Raw genomic sequence first — 18,295 nt, 5'->3', positions numbered from 1 at the left:
TGCTTCAAATCTCACTTGAAAATATTTGTATGATGAGAACAGTGACTAATTTTATTATTCCTATCTAACAAAAATGAGATTTATTTTAGTCCTTTTGCACTACATATACAATATGAAGTTGCCAAATAAAATAAAATAAAATAAAATAAAAAAAAAAGTAGTTTCCCAAACCCTCAAAAAAACAAACCCAAAAGAGGTTTATTATAATAATAATATGGAGCTCCATATAATAATATGGAGCTTTTCCTATTTAACAGAGCTGCTACACACTGTAATGCACCTATGTTATATATTTCTCATCAATTTTTACAGTTTCCACTGATTAAATATATATTGACTCATAAAGTATTACCATTACATCAATTGTCAGCAGATGCAAGAGTATGTCATTTAAATATTAACTATCATATAAAAATGGCAGCTTGATTGTTTGGAAGCAGTAATCTGGTGCTGGTTACTGCCATATTTCCCTAATGCATCAGGCAGCAGTCACAAAATGCATTGCCTTTCTTATATACCTGCTACTATGAAATCAGCAGCAGATAAGTTCTTTGTATATCTTCCCTTTCTCCTAGATTTAATTTTTATTTATTTCTGAACATATCTTTGATCTGAATTGCAAAAATGCATTAGTATAATATAAACAAAGATATGCTCACTAGAGTCAGAAATTATATGCATCATCTCTAAATCAATGGGAAAAAATATACAAGGAATCAGTAACAGATATATTACTTAGTGCTTGAAATATTTTTATGACAGTTTCCATATAATATGGGTGCAATATATCATGAATTGGATTGTTTACCTAAATTCTTAATAAGATTGCACTTATTTATGTAAAGAACATTCTATTCTCAGTACTTTAAGACTTGTCTTTTCCAGAAATGGTAAGAAGCTACGCATTACCACTAATATGAAATAAATCCTTTATTCTATGCTAACTGTATGATCAGGATATGTGGACACTTCACAGACCATTAAAACCTTCTAGTAATTGATAGGTAATCGCTCATTTGCTGGCTGCAGCAACGTGCATGGGAGAGAAACCATTCTTTCTTACTAATGTAACATGTAGAACTTGCTGCTATTGCCACACTTAATGTTCGTAGTGCCATATCATTTTTAATGCAAACACTCATTTTCTGCTTCCTTCTTACATTTTCTATTAAAATGCAACACAAAACAGCATACATTTCATTCTATCCCTTTGAGGGTTGCATAAGCAGTTCCAAGGAGTATCAGCTATTGTATTGTTATTATTATTGTAAATAAATATTTTAGACTTTAAGGGGTAGATATTTCATCAATTGTTTTTCTAGGAGGCTCACTGCCACTCTTTCAAACTTTTACATCTTCTTCAAGGTAGTGCTTTAGATAGCAGTTTTTAATGCAAATAACACCTTGCATCCTAAGGCAGATTCATATTCTAGTTAATAAACAGCATCAATAAATTTGTCAAGACTTTAATGGCAACCGTACTGAACTTTTCATACACCAGCTTTTCTAGGAAATGGCTATACTGAGGAATTTATTCTGCTTAATTGCTTTATATTAAGCAGTTTTCATTAGCCATCCTCTAATCCATATGAGCAGAAATAAAGAGAGTCAGGAAAACAAACTGGTTTAACCCTTCCTATTATTAAAAAAAAAAATCTTAGATGGGTTATGTTATTAAAAACAAGGAATCAAACATAAGTAAAACTGATGCAACTCCATTTAATCAATGTGGGAATTTTTAGTAAATTTGTGCATTAAAGACCTACAGTCTGTCTGAAATTTCCAGGAAAATACAAATTTAGAGTTTCTTACACATTCGCCTTGAAGTTAACAGACTAATTACACTAACTGATTTATTAATAAATGGGGCTTTTTGTCTAATTATTGTAAGTACTAACAGACTGGGGAACCATTTTAAATGTCTAATGTGCCTTGAAACCATTTTTTTAGGTTAATTACATTTCTCACTAAAGTCACTATAGATATGCCCCTTAGGTTTTACACTGGAAGATTAAAGAAAAAAGTAAAGATGATTACCTCATTGGCCAGCTCCAGTAATACAGGGGCAGCCGCATTTTTCATCACTCCATTCAGATACCTAGACAACACAAAGCCAGGTAATTCTGCAGTGGCAAGAAAAGGCCAGTTTATACATGTCAGTATCCCTTGTGAATCTCTTTCATTTGGGGGAAAGTACCCCAGTACAGAGTATTTAATGGGAAATATTTTAAGAAATCAGTATTTTAAACAATCACTAACTCTCCGGGGTTGTCTCCTTTTCATCTGCAAGATATATCAATCGCAATTAAGTCCTGGTAAAAACCACAATAAATGAAGAAATCAAAAAAATTTTTGGCTTAATGACATACAAATAAATTATACCTGCACTACTTAAAGATGCATCACAGGCAAATAAACCTCTATTATTCACAGTAAAGATTTCATTTCCATATGACCTTCAACTATGATGGTGCACTGTGCATCTTACTCAATTCACCACCGTGCACAAAAACATAAATTCTCGAATTTAATCCACGTTTTATCAACTGGGCAGTAGTTTAAATACTAAAGGCTTACTTCAGTGAAATCAGAGTCTTAACAACCAAATGAATATTCCAAAGAGAAAAGAAAATAAGAAATATTTAGGATCCAATAAAGAGTGATAGAAAGTCATTATCGTATCAATGACAAAGGCTTAACATTTCCAGTTAACGGTATTAGACCAATATGGATACACAGTGATGTTTCTGACCATCACATCACACAATATCACCTTCCTCACCTCTGTTACTTTCACTGTTTGATGTTTACATTTCAATAATGCCTAAAACCTGTTCTCAGGAGTTGATGAGAAGAAGCTCTATTATTGGAAGCCACTTTGTGCTTTGCAACCATGTGGAAAAGAACAATAGTTACCAACATTTGAACCTGCTCATTTATCCTATCTGTATTTGCATAGCACATCATTACTGACATCATTAGAAGGCCACAGCCTTTCCAACTCTATCATTATCTATCCATCAGAAGCCACTCTTCTGCTCATTAGTTACAGACATTAAAATTCTTTATGATTTTACCTTTCTGTAGAATGGGTGTAACGCCTTTACATAAACCTCTTCACAGAGGATTAGAGGCCTTTTTGTTTGCAAGTTATTCTGAGGCTTAATGAATAAAGGAAATGGTAAAAGCTTTTTGCTGTTAACCTATTTCAATTCTACATAAAAAACCACAAAACAAGATGCCTTGTGTATAGTTAAACATTGAAAATTTATAACGGAAGAAAAAAAGGAGAGATCATAAACAAAATACCTAACCAGGAAGATTTACTTGAGATTAATGTTCTAAAACACGCATCTAGTTGATCGAACAGCAAAGCTACAGCTGACAATGGAGTAATTTTCTGTCAGATATTTCTAACAGTACTGGCAATTCCATTATGGACTAACAGGTCTCACATGTTGATGGCAATACTGCTCTTAAGCACTTGCTGGTCCTTCTTGTAATTTGCCTTTGTATTTGCCTAAATTTAAGACTAGTAAGTCTCAGCAGAGCAGCAGAAAATACTTCATTCAACTGTACTTCTACTTGCTCCCAATAGGTACCACTGGAAATGACTGCCTTCAAAAATTGGTAGTTTCTGACCTAGGAAAGCAATAGGAGAACAATTATTTGCTTGTATGTGGGTGGGAATAGGAAGGAGCATACCACACAGACTGGGGTTTACAGCGGTAAGATGGATGCTACAAAAGAGTACAGGAGAAGATGTTTGTCATGTTTATGCTTGAAGCATTTCAAACTGGCTTCTGACTCAAGTAGTCTGCCCCTGTAGCTTAGGAAACATACTACACAGTAAATCTACTAAAACAGGATTGAGATGAGTTTTCTAACTATTAACCAGAACATCTCTGATTTTAAAACATGTGCATTTTATTCGGCCATGTTAATACATTTGCAATATGAAATATCCAGAAACAGCATAAAGAATGATTTTCCCTATCACCACCATATAGCTTCATACATAATGCATGAGTTATGTACTATCATACTTCAGACAGTACAGAAGGGGACAGGAGACCAAATCCTCCTACCTGATGTGAGCCAACCTTAATCATACCTACAACCTTACTGACACCAATACACTGCTGCTTTGCATAAAGCAAAATTTGGTCCCATGTTTCGGGATTAAGTTGTTGGAACTGGTAACACAATCATCATAAAAGTGATTTAAATGATTTATACGTGTTCTAAGAGAAGAATTATTTACACAGCAGTTACAATTAACATAGGACACTTCACTGAAACTGTGTTAGTAAAAAGTAATTAAAATTAGTATTGTATATACATGGTTATTAACACAACAAAATTTTAAGCCAATATTCTTCCTAAACAAGAATCAACACTAGGAAAAGTGCAACGTGATCCAGTGCAAATTTTTACAGAACAATACAACTAGTAAAAACTAGAAAATCGAACCCCCAAAACAGCACAATTCATACTAGATATCCTAAACCAGTGTCTGGTATAATCAAGCTATGCTTAGGTTTTAAACATGTGACTCTGCGGAAGCACAGTTAATTGTTTACAAATGAAGGCTTTTTGTTTATTTTCCTGATTCATACAGATTAATATTAAGCATAAATATCAGACATCTATAATCACAAGTATGAACTCACTTGCCATGCAAGCTCCTCAGATATGTCAGTCTACAAACTAATATTTTAATTGGGCACCTTTACCAGTTATCAGTATGCCCCAATTATGTCATTGCAATATTTTTAGTAAAGCCTATAGAAGTAACAGGCAAACTATAAGGTGTAGCAAATACAATTTATTAGCTTAAGACACAAACAATTGTAAAATATTGTAAAAATGACATGAAGGTTTTCATCCTCCCTTAACAGCTATTTCTGACACTTCCGTTGATAGAACAGGAGTGATCTAAAAATTAGTGCTTTAACTGGCAATCCATGAATTTAATAGGTAACTTTTTCTAATGTAACACAAATGTTGTTTTAAAAGTACAAGCAACTGTAACAGAACAGGCTCCCTTGCTGTAAAGAAGTTATCATCAATATTAGTCTTGACACAGAAATCCTGTAATTATAAACTGTAGGCAATATATAATAAATGCTATCACATACACTGTAAAAAATATTTGCTTAGCCTGACTTAGAGCCAAGGAAGTAAACCCTTTCTTAATTAGACTGACCAAAAGCTGATAAATTTCTTCATTTTCACTGAAAAACATTTTTAGGTGAATTATTCTGTATTCCTAATCCCAAATTTTTAATTTATTTTTATAGAAAATTAGCTTCATAAACTAATAAGCTAATTTACTCATAATTGCCATAACAATTAGTAGTTATGATGATACTCTCAAGCGGGGTGGGGAGGTCATACCTTTGGTAGTAAGTTTCAATAGCTTCAGCAGTGTGATGCTTGGCATGTGTTCTTTTGATTTGTTTCTAGAAAAACAAAAAAACAGAGTCTTACAAATGTGTCATAGATCAAAACACAGAAATCATGACTGCCCAAACACATGTTCCTTGGCTACACTTTGATATATAAACTGAACTATGATTTTAGATTTTGTACAGAAATGACATTCAATCTACCTATTGAATTGAACGTCTTCAGACTGTACTGCAATGTACCATATATGTAAAAGCCAATAAGGTCACAATAATTGAATCTAAATAAGTTTACTGAAGGCTGCAGAGGGCAAAGAAAAACTTGTTCTCTCTTTCAACCTTTGTATTAATTTTCCCTCAATTCAATTCCATCTAAGTCTGGTGCACTCTAGTTTTACAATTCAATTGGCATTTTTAACCAGGAAGAACATTGCTTAAAAACAACTTATTTGAAAAACTACAAAAAGTAATTCCATAGAGACTTGCCACTTGACTGACACCTGTCATCTCATGATAAATGACTCCATTTTCTGCCTCTCTTGCCTTCTGCCACTCCGGCAATGGTCATTTATCATCATCTCTGTCAGCAATGGAAAGCAGCACTGACAGTGCAAGTCAGCAAACATTTAGCACATGGAACCACGCAACACAGGGAAATTATTATTGTCAGAATAATAATGGTTTAGCATAATTTATTACAGGTCCACCAAATAAGCAAAGGCTAGATGTTATTAGACAGATGGATGGGTAGGCTTGGCAGCCATCCACTGAGACTCAGGCGGTGCTTGATGTGGAAAAGGGAACATCCTCCAAACCAATCAGAAAGCTGGCAGTTCAATTACAAAGAAATAAAGGGACATTCATCATTCAATTAGGCACCTGTCAACCCTCACAAAGGAGAAAACTTCTAACCTGGTACTCCTGGGAGAAGATGCTCAGCAGAGTGGACTGCGATTGACTGGAACAAATAAAAGAAGGACAAAGTTAATTACTGGAGTGCACTGCAAAGAAACAAAAGAGAAGGGAGCTTCAAAGGTAGGCCTGCTGCCCTGTAATCTAACAGAACATGAAAACAAGTGTGGAAAAGTTGTTCCAGATGAACACCTCAGACAAAGGCTTCCTGCTGCTAGGTCAAGGAGAGAGTGTATGAGGGAGGAGAGGAAAATATAGCAAGAGTTTCAAAGCAAACGAGCATATTGTTTGGGTGATTCGTTTTTCAGCTGCAGAACCCACAAAGTTCTATCAGAGGCAGGTAGCTAAGTTAAAAGGGAACAGGCAAAAAGGAAAACAAAGCAAAATTTCCATTAATAATTGATGGAGTTAAATTCCATCAGCAGTTGGGAACATGCCGCTTGTTCATTGGCAACATATTGAAATTCATTTTGTTAGCAGCAAGGGAACCTCTTCAGTAGCTGTCTCATATTCAGGTTAAAAAATTCCCCCTCTGTCAGAAGTAGCATATGGGACCACTGGAACATTCCCACTGAAACTGATGTGCTTTGAAAATAGAAACTTTCACAGCAGGAAGCCGAGATTCCCCGGAGTCGGTCATTTCCAAAAGCTGCCATAAGCTTCATTCATCTAAGGCTCCACTCAATGTCAAACACCTGGCAATGAAGCAACCTGGAAAGCATTCTTCCCAAGTGGGAATTTTTCTCTCTGAATTGTTACCATTTAGAAATGGGACAAGATTTTTTTTCCCCTCTGAAAGGCAATCAATACCACACCGCTACTGTTTTCAATTGTCCTCTGTGGATATATCTACCTCATCACGTCCTGAATACAATTAATTACTCCTGATATATTTTCCTACTACATGCAACTTGAACAAATTATAGTCTCAATAAATCGAGTTTTATGGTACAGCAAAGCATTATGAATAATTAACATTTTTCCTTTCATGAACTTATCTACTAAGGCATAGTAAAGGTAGTTCAAAGATTCAGCAATGTCTAAAGTCTTGCTCTTCTGCCAGGTTTCACGTACATTCAATGTAAATGTTCTCTCTGTACTTAAATGGCCCTTCTTGCAATTTTCATACCTCAGAAATACTAATTTAAGTTAAGGAAGTCTTACTCCCATTTTCTAAAGGGAAAACTGAGGCACAGAATGACTAAATGGTTTGTTCAGGTTTAAACAGACGCTATGTCTATGCCACACAATGTAAAATATTACCTCTAAACCAACCAGTTGAAGCTTCACCAACAAAGCAAGTAGGTTAATGCAGTGCTATGCAAAGAGCTTACTAGTTTGTCTTATCCATATCTGTACTTCCAGCATCTTTGCCACAGTGCTGTATTTTGGGCTTGTCTGCCCAGCGCAACATCTGTGTGACAGCAGTAAGCTGAGCCTTGATCGCCGTTATTTTACACATGAGAATGTTCACCCTGAATACTCACTGACTGAATGCTAAAAATGTAGAAAAATGACAGCAACATAAACTGACTAATATACAGACTTATCAAATTAATGGATTACAGAAAAATGAATTACAATATAGTCAAGAATTTAAATATTCTTAAATATACCTCATTTGACACAGAGGCCAGGAGATATGTACCACAATGCCTCCCCAAAAGGTGCACCATCCAATTATGGCAACCTTCAACATGCACATGTAATCATTAGAAAGTGAACAAAGGAAAGAAATTAAGATTATACAGTTACACAGGCTATATACATATGCAAAGCTAAGGTATTTCAAGTTGATTTATTTAAAGAAAACCTTCAGGCTATAAATAAGTTGGCTACATATGGCCCCCTAATGGCTCTCCATGTAACTATTATTATCTGGCAGATTTACACGGTCGTAATGGTAGAACTGAATTTAGAGAAAAAATGTGTAAAAAAACAAACCAAAACAAGACAGCATTTAACTGGATTTCTGGTTTGAGTTCTCTCCCACTGACATACCAATTTTTGTATTTTGAGGCTATTCCCAGTATGATTACTGTACTTATTGTACCATTATCCTATTATATTCACTGACATATCAAAAAGAATTAAGACCATTATCCCTCTCTTCACACTCCTGACTCTTGTCCATTTTACTTGTTCCCTTGGTGTCCTTGGGTTTTGCCTGACACGCCTCTCCTATGCTTCCAACTGTTCAGATAATTCAGGACTTATCACAAACACTAAAAAATTCAGTCCAATAACTGAACAAGTTGGATATATATGGGATTGCACTACAAAAACATTATGACTGTGACAAAGAGAATTATTTCAATAGTACCATTCAAAGAATTTCACACCTTCCTACCAGAAGATCTTTCTCCTTCCCCAGGAGAAGTGGATTTATATCTTCACGTGGCTGCTTCCATGTTTCTTCTGGTTAATGTAGTTCCCCTCTTAAACACTAAAACCCCGTTATCTGCCACTCAGCGTTCCCTTGCCACAATTCCGTTGCCATAACTTCCTGGCAAAACGAAACAGCCCCTTAAAACACGGCTGGAGCATCTATTGCTAGATGCCATTGACAGAAAGCTGAAACATCGTGGTTTCGGAAAGTGCTGAAAAAGACAGTACTGGGCACTTGGAGGGGGGACTGAAGTCATGAACATGCATTTGCACTGCAAGACAGCATGATCACAACTGCTGATACTGACAGCAGGGATACTGCTGTGTATGTTATCATTACTTCTACAGGAGCAGCCAAATTCCTAGGGCTCCATCCGTCCTCTGACGCTTCTATACAGGATTTCAAAGCAGCAAATGAGCAGACAAATTAATATAGCTGAGATATCCAGGAAAACAAACATAATACTGAAAATATCTTTTATTCAAAATAACATTTCAATGCTGCAGTATTGCCTCTTGCAGAATAAACTTTATAGTAAGCCTCATGGCTTACTGGAAGGCTAGGGATATAGACATCTTTGTGTTGAGCAAGCTCTTTTGTTGAGAACCAACTGTAGAGCCAAGGTACAGATTTGCTGATTTTCTGAAATAAAGAAACAAAAAACCCCAAACTCCTAATTCCAAGTACTACCTAGTTTAAATAATTAATAAATTAACTGTTACTCATCTTGTAGAACTAAATCTATTTTCCAGGAAAACAAGCAACCTTTCATCTTAAGTTCTGTAGCAGCCACTTTCATAGAAACATTTTCTTCTGCAGTTCCAGATGGTAATGGATCTAACTCCCAGAGCTCTGTTCAAAGCAACCAGCCTTGCTCTTCAAATATCCTCTTTTTCTTGTACATCAGCATCCATAATGAACCAATTTACCTTTTGTTACTCTGTGTTGATGTCGGTGGCATACTTCCATCTGAATGCCTGATGCACTTTGTGCTCTTGTCAATACATAACTGTATTTAGGCAGAAAACTGTGAAATCTAAACTCTGCTACAAAATGCCCATTTTTTTTAAAGACAATAACTTTTATTTTAAAAAATGAAATGTCATTTCTAGGTTCCAAATGATATAAAGATATAAAAATTTTCTTACCATAAAAAAAAAAAGTATTACAGATATCAAAGTCCATCCACATTTGAATGGGATGAATGGGATGCCCAAGTCAGACCAGAACAAGAGATAAGAGAAATTATCTCTAAGATCTTAGAGATCAGTCAAGCTAAAAAGACAACTGCAAGTCTGGTGCTGGAAAAAGAATATGCCTTTTGGTCATTTAATATGTAAGAATAAAATTTAGACCATTCTCTTCTAATGAATCCTGGAATTGGGTAGGGGAGGAATGCTATCATCCCTGGAGAGTATTTCAGAAGTGTTTTGTTTTGCAGTGAGTGCTCATACATAAACTAGTAACAGATAATATGCTGATGCAGATCAGTGCTTCATAACTAGGCTTGATATAAAACTCTGGCCAAGAAGCAGCTAGTAAGGATGAAAAGAATTTAATTTGATCAGATCATCTTCTCAACAAAGCAGGCTTGCAGATCTAGCCAAGATTTGGGGTGCTGTCCAACTTAATATTTGCTATTTGCTACAGCATAACCAGGAGAAAATCCAAACAAGACAGCTTCTGCAAATATTACATTATCAGTCCTTGCAAATAACTAATTCTTTAGGGATAAGATAAAACTTACACTTTTCTACTTTATTTTCTGAGATTACTGAAAATGTAAAATTTTAGGTACAAAACCGGTTTCCACTTGTTTCATATATTCATTTTGAAATGAGTTTCCTTTCCTTCATCTTTAACTCCACACTTTTTGCCTAAAATAGAAAGACTAAGCTTTACATTTCATGTATTTTACCATGGAACAAAGGAAGAGTATCTAGAGAGACCTGTACAAAAAAAAAAAAATCAAGAGTAAATATGAACTGCAGTATTTAATCCAGTAACTAGTCACACAAATGGAGACAAGCAGGGGGAAAGCAAAGTCCATAATGAGACAAATATATATTATACATAGAATAGCCTTGATTTTTTTTTTAAACAAATGAAATCTACAAAGAACATTGCTTCATTGCTTCCCTTTCACAAAACGAAATACTCCACCTCATTAACATGATAAATATATTGGTTAAGAAACTGAGTGTGGGGGCAGGAGCCGCGTTTCCAAAATTCAGAAGCTGTTATGTGTGAAATCCCAAAGCAGCAGTGTCAAACCTTCTCTTGGAAGTGCATAGAGCACTGCACTTAGCTATTGTAGGAATTCAGGCAGGGGGAGAAATTGTTTCTTTCCTTCCACTGTCTCCAGTGTGAGTACGTAGTGCTAGTCATATCCCTTCATGAAATGTTCTGAAGCAGACAGCAAGAGTCTCTCATTTCTAATAATTGGAAAGAACATCCCCATTCCATGTATAATAAGTTTTTAAATATTTTTACTAATGCAATACTGAGCTTTAAAATAAAAGCAATACATAGAACTTAAGGGTAGAATTGCGTGGTGCTGCCATGCTGGATTTAAAATCTATATGAGGAAAGAAATATCTGTATTTGATGAATTTAAATGACTGGGGGTGGAAGGGGAATCCTCCTCACAGCTATCCTGAAATTCCAGAATGTGTGCCTAAAATACATTTTTCCTGTTACATTGTCAAAGACGTGAAAGAAACCCAAACAGTCTTTTAATTCTCATCTTCTGTACTGAAAACACTTTGGAACAGCGACTCCTAAAGTAAGCAATGTTTCTATGCTGCTTATCACATGCTAACCAGTCCGCTCTTATTTCTAAAAACTCTGTCAATGATGGATTTCAAATAGATCTAGCAGCATCGGTTCAAATGCATAACACATGCACGGATGCATAAAGCCTCCGTGGCTTCCCAGAACTGCAGGATGTAGGCTAACAAGCCCCACAGTTACACCTCTAAATCAACTAAAGCCAGTCCAATAGTGAACTTCCCACCTGAGAGGAGGTCACAACTAGTAGATTCTCAGAATTTCTTCTACATGTCAGGATTGTCAGGATGGGAAAAAGGCTCCTTAGCAGTCTGAATGGTTCCACATGAGGATCCAGGAAGGCTCAGGAATAAAAAAGGCCTACCAAAGCTTGAGAACCACTAGGCTCATACGCATCCAAGCACTAAAGAACATGGGACTAGGGAGGGAGACTCACTGACGTCTAGAATAGTTATGGCTTTAACCTCTCTTCACTGCAGCTTTTAATATTAAAATCTTTCCTAAAGTTTTAATATGCTTGCAGTCACTTCTCTGAATGAAAATTCTCAAAAAGCAGATTATTGTCTCTGTACACATTTGTACTGTATCATTCACAAATCTAACATTGATTTATTGGACGTCAGTGAATTACCAATTTAAGCTAAATCAATGTGTGTGTGTGTGTGTGTGTGTGTGTGTGTGTGAATATACATGTTTAAATCAATATATGAGTTTGAACTCGAGTAACTAAGTGACATAAAAGTACCTAAGTCTTTAGTTACAACACAGTAACTTCTGTAAAGTGGCTGTCTTCCAATGTTACAGCTTTCTAGCTATACCAGTTCAAGTCTGGGACACAAAACCAGTTTTCTTATCTCTGCATAAGAAGCCTTCCATACAATGAAGCATTATCAGTAGCTACGACTTTGGGAACTACAAAGCCAACACAGTGCTGTTGGGGAAATACTCCCATTACAAATCTATTAATACTATAAAAATTCAATAAATATATATATAAGACAAGAAGTACCTGCTGATATGCTCATTTCAGACAGTACCATCATATTTAAAATCAAGATAAAATTCAAGCTCATCTGGAGAAAAACAGCACTAATCAATTTTGAAATTCTCCGATATCCAGTTCAATAAACTGTACAACAGCTCAACTCAAAAGGTTTAAACATGAATCACTTAGTAAAAGTTGTCTTTGCATCAAAGTCAATTTATACCTTTGGTAGGATCAAAAATAAAAACCAAAAGTAAAGAGTCCAAGGAAAAAGACATCCTGCATTGCAGGCTTACGCTACCCAATGATAATAAAAAGGTTAAATGCAGGCATGTGCATACAAGTTTGCTGCCTATAGCCAGGGTTATGAGAATAACTGTACGACAAAGCTCCGAGAAGGCTACTTGCGAAGAGTCATCACTTCTATGACCTTGACACTGGTTGGTCCCACAACTTCTATACAATTTAGTGATGTGCGAGAACAGATGATGGTGCAATACATAGAAATGGCAGCATTTAAAATTCATAGTAGCATAAGGCCATTACTTTTCCCACTGGGCCACTTGAACTTTAATAATGTCTGACCTAGTTGGCCAATAAGTTCTAGCAGCAGACAGAGGAAAATTGCCAGTATTAGATACTGTTTGAATGATTTTTCATTTAGAAAGACTTAGAAGTTCCTTTAAGACCAGGGCACCAATTCTTTCTGTAGACACCTCATTTCTTGGTGTCTGTTGTAACAGCCAATATATTTTAAAACAACTGCAGACTATGAACAATCTGTATCAGACATGAAAAAAAATAAAATGCAGAGGTAAATACAAATTATCAATACAGGCAATGATCACAAAATAACGCTAGCTCTTTACAGAGAGAAATTCCACCTTCTTTCACCCACACCACAAAAATCTAACTTTCAACAGCAGGAATACAAGTGTAACTCAAAATATGCCATATTCAATTGATTACAAAGTATTCCTGATCAAGCCCCCAAAATGAAAAGAGAAGTCAGAATAAAGATGCATTTCTTCCATTCACATATATATGCTTATGATGAGAAGAACAACGTTATGCTTTAACAGTGAATAAACATTGGCAGATATTATGGTTAAAAATGGAACTCTGAAAACACAGGAACAGAAGAGTGGTATTTCCAAATGAAAAGAAACTACTTTTTGGTTGTCGTATTTTAATAAGCAAGTAGAGAAAAAAAGATAGAAATTAGCCCCAGATATTGTTCTGATATTTTTTATTTCCAGAGTTAAACAGCACAGTGCTTATTGCATTAATGTTTGAAACCTACTTAAATGCCAAACCCACTTTGTGAGTAAATACTCTTTCACTAATGTTTCAAGAAAAGTCTCTTCCATAAAAACATGAAACTATTTTGTAAGGTTCAATTTTCAAGCTGAAAAATATTTTCAGATGCAATACAGAACCAAAATATATTCACATCACAGGATTAAAAAATACGTCAGTGCTAAAACATGAAATTAAAACTCTCAAATATTCTGACATCAGGCTTCAATGACTACCGAATCTTTTCACCTTACACATACCAGAACTTCTCTGGTGCCCTTTGATCATCTAGTCAGGGAGTCCATTGATAAAAAGAAACTGATAGGAGTCAAATAGGGTTTGCCTCCCACATACACCCTGATAATCATAGTACTTGTCTTCCACATCTCCACCTCCTGGTATTCTCTAAAATTCTGTTTTTAATTCTACCAATAAAATTTCTTAGAAAATTAAATAAAAAAATCAAAGCTTGAGACTAACATAAGCAGATGATTTGCTATGTCTTTGTCCTCAACTACTCCAAGTTACCTAGCAAGAAGTTTCCTAATATCCAGGAAAGAATCAGTGAACACATCCCAAAGCAGAGGCACAGAGCAGCACACCAGAGACTGAAGAGAAAAAAGCAAAGCCTCTGCAAATTCCTTGTTTGCACTTAACTGTGCATCATCCACACTTTATTTCAATTTACTTCAGTTAAGATTATACAGAAAACACATTTGCAAGTTTGAACTTTCTCTTAGTACCACAATCTAAATGTTGAACCATTAGACAAAAATACACAAAAGTTGTAGTTATCTGATGACAGTTGTGCAAAGAAAGATGCTCCTAGACTGCAACAGCAATGGACCTCAACAAGCAGTTGAGGCAAAGAAGCTACAATTTAAACCATCCCTCACCTTTCCTATCTGCCCTCTTGATAGGGCCAAGGTTCATACATTGAAAAAACATTTACTTAGCAGGCTATTACTGGAAAGAAATATTTGATATATTCATTTTGTGTTCATCTTCCTCATTTTGTTTGGATAACTCCATCGTGCTACTTCCCCTTCCCTCCAGGAAAAGAATCGGATCACAGAATACCTTGTCAAGGCAAGTTTTTCAGATGCCAATCTTAAATTTCCTGATTGTGGAGAAAGGGGAAAATCATTCTACTTTATACCTTTTTTTCTTCAAACCTATATTGTCCTGTATAAACTAGATGTTTAAATTTAATTTTAGAAAACTGTTTTTATGAGTGAATGGCAATTTGAAGCTAATTAGACTGTTCATTTTATGTTAAAAAATTAGCCTGTATGTAAAAAGCATATCTGTGCCAATTTGAAACTAAATAAATCCCCAAACACCCTTAAACAATTTGCTCCTAAAAATATATAATCAAATTTAGAAAACTATAAATTATATTTAAATTTATTATTTACAAGCAATTAATTACGAAGACAGCCAGGTGGCTTTCATTACATAAATTACTGTTAATGACACTTGCCTCATGCTGCTACTGTATTTAGCATTTGCATGCATCACATGTCAAGCACACACACTGTTGCATAGCTATCTCCAGGGTAAAAAGTGAACACCTTAAGTCAAAAAAGCTTCCAGTAATCCAATCAAAATTGTTAATTCCTTAAACAAGTCAGGATCTTATTAACGTTTCCCACACAGGCTATAATTTAAAGAATTTTAGCTCTATCAAACATGGATGATAGAGAAGAGTAGTTTTAGGTAAATTCCAATTTTGGGAACGATATAGATTTAAGGTAAGAAATGAATCCATTTATAGCTAGTCCCCTGGAGATTTTTAGTCTTAAGCCCTAAACAGTGTTTATCACTGATATGTTTATAATTTTAAAGCTACTCATAATTAGAAAACAAAACAAAAGAAAAAACCCAGAATAATTCTTGTCTGTCTACGTAGCCAACAGTACAGTACTTTGCCTTGTATCTGTAAGTTATTGTACCATATATGTAGATATTTACAAAGTCTACTTTCAGCCCCAGGGGTATAGCTTACTGTGGCATAGAGGGAATAAACTAATTTAATTCCACTATTTACTTCCCATTGGAAAGATGGCAGAAATGCACTAAGAAGGAAACCCAGCTGCTCCCTTTCACTAGTGGTCTTCCAGCACTCTTTTTTAAAAAAGCTGTCTACCTACAACTGGCAGGCAATATGAAAGCAACACCTGACAAGAGGTGATCACAATATTACACTATTCTATCCTAAAACTTCTCTAACCTTCTTTTCCACTCCCACCAACAGGATTTTCCTTTCCCTTCCTCCTCTTTCCAGAGGATTTATTTTTTGGTGTTCTTGCACTGCTCTGAAAATCCATACAATGCTTTGCTTCTTGCAGTGCTGCAGCAAAGGCTGGGTTTCCAGAAAAACTCTTACTCCATGCACTAACTGAACAGAATCATCTCCGATGTAAACAATCAATAGGTTCACCATATAGCATCACTTTCATTAAGCACTGAAATTTGACCAGTCTTGGTAGAATGGGCCCAGAGGCCTTGGCAGATAAATGTGGAAGCCAAGGAAGTAAGAAAACTAGTTCAACATCAAACATTTGTTTTATGTTAAAATAAACTGAAGATGACCTCAACATGCATCAAGTCATATGGCATGACTCACTGACACTTCTTAAATTTCTGGGAGTTGTCAAAAACATAATAGAAATATACATTGCCATCTTTACATTAAGCACATAAGGACCAGACTTTGCAAAAAAAAAAAAAAAAAAAAAAACACCAAACCCAAAAACATGAGAAGTGGGTAACTAAACTTCACCGGAGTTCAGTGAAATTTGACTGTTAACATCCTTCAGGCAGCTTTCAAAAACGGCCTCACACAAAACATCCCAACCGTATCCTCTCCCATTTTGAAGTCTTTATATATTCCAGTAAAGCAGCAAAGGCCACAGAGCCTTCTTCTTCTTCAGATTATTTTTAATTTGTTCTTCACATTTAAATATCAGGTCTTTGTATGTTACCTAACTTCTAAGAGTGGCAAATCAGCAGAACTAGGACATCAGAAAACAGTGGAAATTGAGAAGATAGAGAAAAAAACATTCTGGACTGTTTACATTTCTGTATATTAGTCAGTAACTAACAACTTCTCTGATATACTCTTATAAAAGAGTGTGTATTCTTATAAAAGCCAAAGAGTCACCCTCTTCACTTTTAACTAAAGGGTATCTGAACATGTTTCCTAATCAAAAACAGGGATGTCGAAACCTAGTTTATAGAAACCAAAAGATTTAGAGGGACGGGGGCTAAGCCATAAATTAATACTAATTTGGAGTGGATATTCTTTGTTTTCAAACTTCTCCTTTTAAGAATAAGTAAAAGTTTTTTCTATCAACTTTCATGTAAAAGGAATCTCTCCTTCCCCACAACAGTAAAGCTTTAAGGCCAAAAATGGAGAAAATGGCATGAATGTAATTTTTAGCAAAGCAGATATGCAAATACTTTCTTCTCTCAGTACGCCAAAGTATTTTGTTAATGCACCACTTTCCACTAAACCAACCGCAAACAAATCTTTTAACTTAAAGTTATGGCTGTTCATATGTAATCTGTTACCTGGATTAAAAAAAAAAAAAAAAAAAGGGCAGAAGGCCTCTCTAGCCACCTAATCACCATATCAATGACACATGCCACAACAGAGAAGCACTAGTTTATTTGATTGATCATGGTAGATAAACTCCAAATAACAGAGAAATTAACAAATGCTTGACATTTGCTCAACATCCATTATTCTGACACTGCTTTCAGGATTTCAAAGCCTGGGAGTATGCTTAATCAACATTCATATTCCCTAGTGAGCTACAGGCACCATATTGCGCCCCGCCTTAGTACTGATGAAAACTGCATATTGGCCATTTCCAAAATGTTCTGGGACTCCACACAGGGCCCCTTCTCTCCCTTGTTCCTGTTCTGCAGTTTTCTTTTAAATACTTCCAAGACAAAAGCATCTGCCAGTTTTTCTCTCTAGGGATGTATGCAAAATGAACTTAACAGTTTTAAGGCAGGAAAAACCCTCACATCTAAATTCATTCATAGGACAGAAAAGGGCCTAAGAGGCCTCTCTAGGGACAAAACCCTGCTGAAATTTTCCCCGACAACAGTGGGAGCTTTATAAAATCTAAGTCCAGACAATTTCCAATTCAAATGCCCAGCATAGCATGACCTTTGTCAGATCTATGAGCCCTAGATGCACCCACTATTTTTTTATTCTAACCAGCACAGACATTAGACAGGGCACTACTGCTAAGCAGGAGGTTGAATATTTGCATGCTCTTCTATTGTGAAAATGTAACAGTGACAGCACTGTGTCGAATTCTTTTCCCCCTAGAACTTTAACTCCATAGGAGAGGCATAGCTGACAGATGACTCTCCCAACATCTGTGTTATGTACACTGCACAGCTGAGGAACCTTGGATCACTGTCACGGCTTCTCAGAGATAACCTACACCTTTCTTATATCTACCCACGATCAAAAAAGTAAAATAAAAA

General features: G+C 35.6%; 1 protein-coding gene across 2 annotated transcripts in view; it reads right to left on the bottom strand.

The window, feature by feature from the left end:
- Positions 1-18,295, bottom strand: part of CDIN1 (CDAN1 interacting nuclease 1) — a gene marked incomplete at its 3' end in the record, with an annotated part of 124,964 nt that overhangs the window by 92,345 nt on the left and 14,324 nt on the right. For both annotated transcript variants that reach the window (XM_082317738.1, XM_082317739.1), the window contains exons 2-4: positions 6,324-6,369; positions 5,401-5,465; positions 2,038-2,098 (exon numbers count right to left, since the gene is read on the bottom strand). In XM_082317738.1, the coding sequence (XP_082173864.1) occupies positions 2,038-2,098; positions 5,401-5,465; positions 6,324-6,369 (172 nt within the window). The remainder of the gene's footprint in view (positions 1-2,037; positions 2,099-5,400; positions 5,466-6,323; positions 6,370-18,295) is intronic.

Source organism: Platalea leucorodia (assembly GCF_965183815.1).
Source record: "Platalea leucorodia genome assembly, chromosome: 7".
NCBI lineage: Eukaryota > Metazoa > Chordata > Aves > Pelecaniformes > Threskiornithidae > Platalea > Platalea leucorodia.
Note: the sequence above shows the minus strand (reverse complement) of the source record. Positions and strands in the feature narration are given on the sequence as shown.